The following is a 2,520-nucleotide window of genomic DNA, read 5'->3' as shown; positions in this document are numbered from 1 at the left end:
TAGCTGGGATTACAGGCGCCCGCCACCTCGCCCGGCTAGTTTTTTGCATTTTTTGGTAGAGACGGGGTTTCACCATGTTAGCCAGGATGGTCTCGATCTCCTGACCTCGTGATCCGCCCGTCTCGGCCTCCCAAAGTGCTGGAATTACAGGCTTGAGCCACCACGCCCGGCCAACACATGGAAATTAAATACTATGCTCCTGAATGACCAGTGGGTCAATTAAGAAATTAAGAAGGAGTTTTTCCTTTTTGCTGTAGGCCTGAGTGGTTGCTGCCGACATGGGCAAGTTCATGAAACCTGGGAAGGTGGTGCTTGTCCTGGCTGGACGCTACTCTGGACGCAAAGCCGTCATCGTGAAGAACATTGATGATGGCACCTCAGATCGCCCCTACAGCCATGCTCTGGTGGCTGGAATTGACCGCTACCCCCGCAAAGTGACAGCTGCCATGGGCAAGAAGAAGATCGCCAAGAGGTCAAAGATCAAGTCTTTTGTGAAAGTTTATAACTACAATCACCTAATGCCCACAAGGTACTCTGTGGATATCCCCTTGGACAAAACTGTCGTCAATAAGGATGTCTTCAGAGATCCTGCTCTTAAACGCAAGGCCCGACGAGAGGCCAAGGTCAAGTTTGAAGAGAGATATAAGACAGGCAAGAACAAGTGGTTCTTCCAGAAGCTGCGGTTTTAGATGCTTTGTTTTGGTCATTAAAATTAAAAGGAAAGAAAAAAAAAAAAAGAAAGAAATTAAGAAGGAAATTGAAAATTTTCTTGAAACAAATGAATAGGGAAACATATCAAAATCCATGAGATGTAGTAAATGCAGTACTAAGAGGAAAGTTTATACTAATAAGCACCTACATCAAAAAAGTAAAAACTTAAAATAAACAACCTAACAATGTATCTTTAAAACTAAAAGCAAGAGCAAATCAAATCCAAAATTAGAAGAAAAGAAATAATAAAGATCAGAATAGAAATAAATGAAGTTGAAACTAAAATACATAAGATCAATGAAACAAACAGTTGGTTTTGTGAAAAGATAAACAAAACCAACAAACCTTTAGCCAAACTAAGAAAAAAAGAGAAGAGCCAAATAAAATCAGAGATGAAAAAGGAGACATTACAACCAATACTGCAGAAATTCAAAGGATCATTAGAGAATATTATGAGAAAATATATGCCGGTAAGTTAGAAAACCTACATAGAAGAAATCGATAAATTCCTAGACACATACAACCTACCAAGATTGAACTATGAAGAAAACCAAAACCTGAACAGAGTTATAACAAGTAATGATTTAAAACAATCAAGCAGAATTTAAAACAATATAAGCCATAATACTAAGTCTTTCAGCAAAGAAAAGCCCAGGACTCAATGACTTCATTGCTGAATTTTACCAAACATTTAAAAAACTAACACCAATTCTACTCAATCTATCCTAAAAAATAGAAGAGAGAGGAATATTTCTAAACTATTCTATGAGGCCAGTATTACCCTAGACGATGACACATCAAAAAAAGAAAGCTACAAGTCAATATCCCGGATGAACATTCATGAAAAAACCCTCAACAAAGTATTACCAAACTGAATTCACCAACATATTAAAAAAAATCATTCATCATGATCATGTGGGATTTATCCCAGGGATGCAAGGATGATTCCACACATGCAAATTAATAAATGTGATACATTATATCAACAGAATGAAAGACAAAAACCATATGATCATTTCAATTGATGCTGAGAAAACATTTGATAAAATCCAACATCCCTTCATGATAAAATCCCTCAAAACACTGGGTATAGAAGTAACACACCTTAATAAAATAAAAGCCATACACAATAAACCCTAGCTTTATTGTACTGGATGGGAAAAACTGAAAGCCTTTCCTCTAAGGTCTGGAGCAAGACAAGGATGCCCACTTTCACCACTGTTAATTCTACATAGTACTGGAGGTCTTAGCTGGAGCAATCAGACAAGAGAAAGAAATAAAGGTGATCCAAAATGGAAAGGAAGAAGTCAAATTACCTTTGTTTGCAGATGATATAAATCTTATATTTGGAAAAACCTAAAGACTTCACCAAAAAAATATTAGAACTGATAAACAAAGTAAAGTTGCAGGGTACAAAATCAAATACAAAAATCAGTAGCACTTCTATATGTCAACAGTGAACAATCTGGAAAAGAAATCAAGAAAATAACCTTATTTACAACAGGTACAAATAAAATACCTAGGAGTATACTTAACCAAATAAATAAAAGAGCTCTACAATGAAAACTAGAAAACATTGATGAAAGAAATTGAAGAGGACACCAAAAAATGTAAAGATATTCTCTGTTCATGGATCAGAAGAATCAATATTGTTAAAATGTTCATACTACCTAAAGCAATCTACAGATTCAATGCAATCCCTATCAAAAATACCAATCACATTCTTCACAGAAATGGAAAAAAAAATCATAAAATGTATATGGTACCATAAAAGACCTGTACTCACATTACCTGACTTCAAATTATACT

General features: G+C 35.7%; 1 protein-coding gene across 1 annotated transcript; it reads left to right on the top strand.

The window, feature by feature from the left end:
• The first annotated feature begins 243 nt into the window (after nt 1-243).
• LOC108529858 (60S ribosomal protein L27) lies at nt 244-718 on the top strand. The gene has a single exon (XM_017872392.1). It carries the CDS (start codon nt 279-281, stop codon nt 687-689), a length of 411 nt encoding a protein of 136 aa, XP_017727881.1. The 5' UTR covers nt 244-278; the 3' UTR covers nt 690-718.
• The last annotated feature ends 1,802 nt before the right edge of the window (nt 719-2,520 follow it).

The sequence above is a fragment of the Rhinopithecus bieti genome, unplaced genomic scaffold, assembly GCF_001698545.2.
Source record: "Rhinopithecus bieti isolate Rb0 unplaced genomic scaffold, ASM169854v2 scaffold_5948, whole genome shotgun sequence".
Taxonomy (NCBI): domain Eukaryota; kingdom Metazoa; phylum Chordata; class Mammalia; order Primates; family Cercopithecidae; genus Rhinopithecus; species Rhinopithecus bieti.
This window is presented reverse-complemented; position numbering and strand designations above follow the sequence as displayed.

Bases quoted from the DNA above. Each gene is read 5' to 3' on its own strand.
- LOC108529858 (XM_017872392.1), top strand. From the start codon at position 279: ATGGGCAAGTTCATGAAACCTGGGAAGGTGGTGCTTGTCCTGGCTGGA.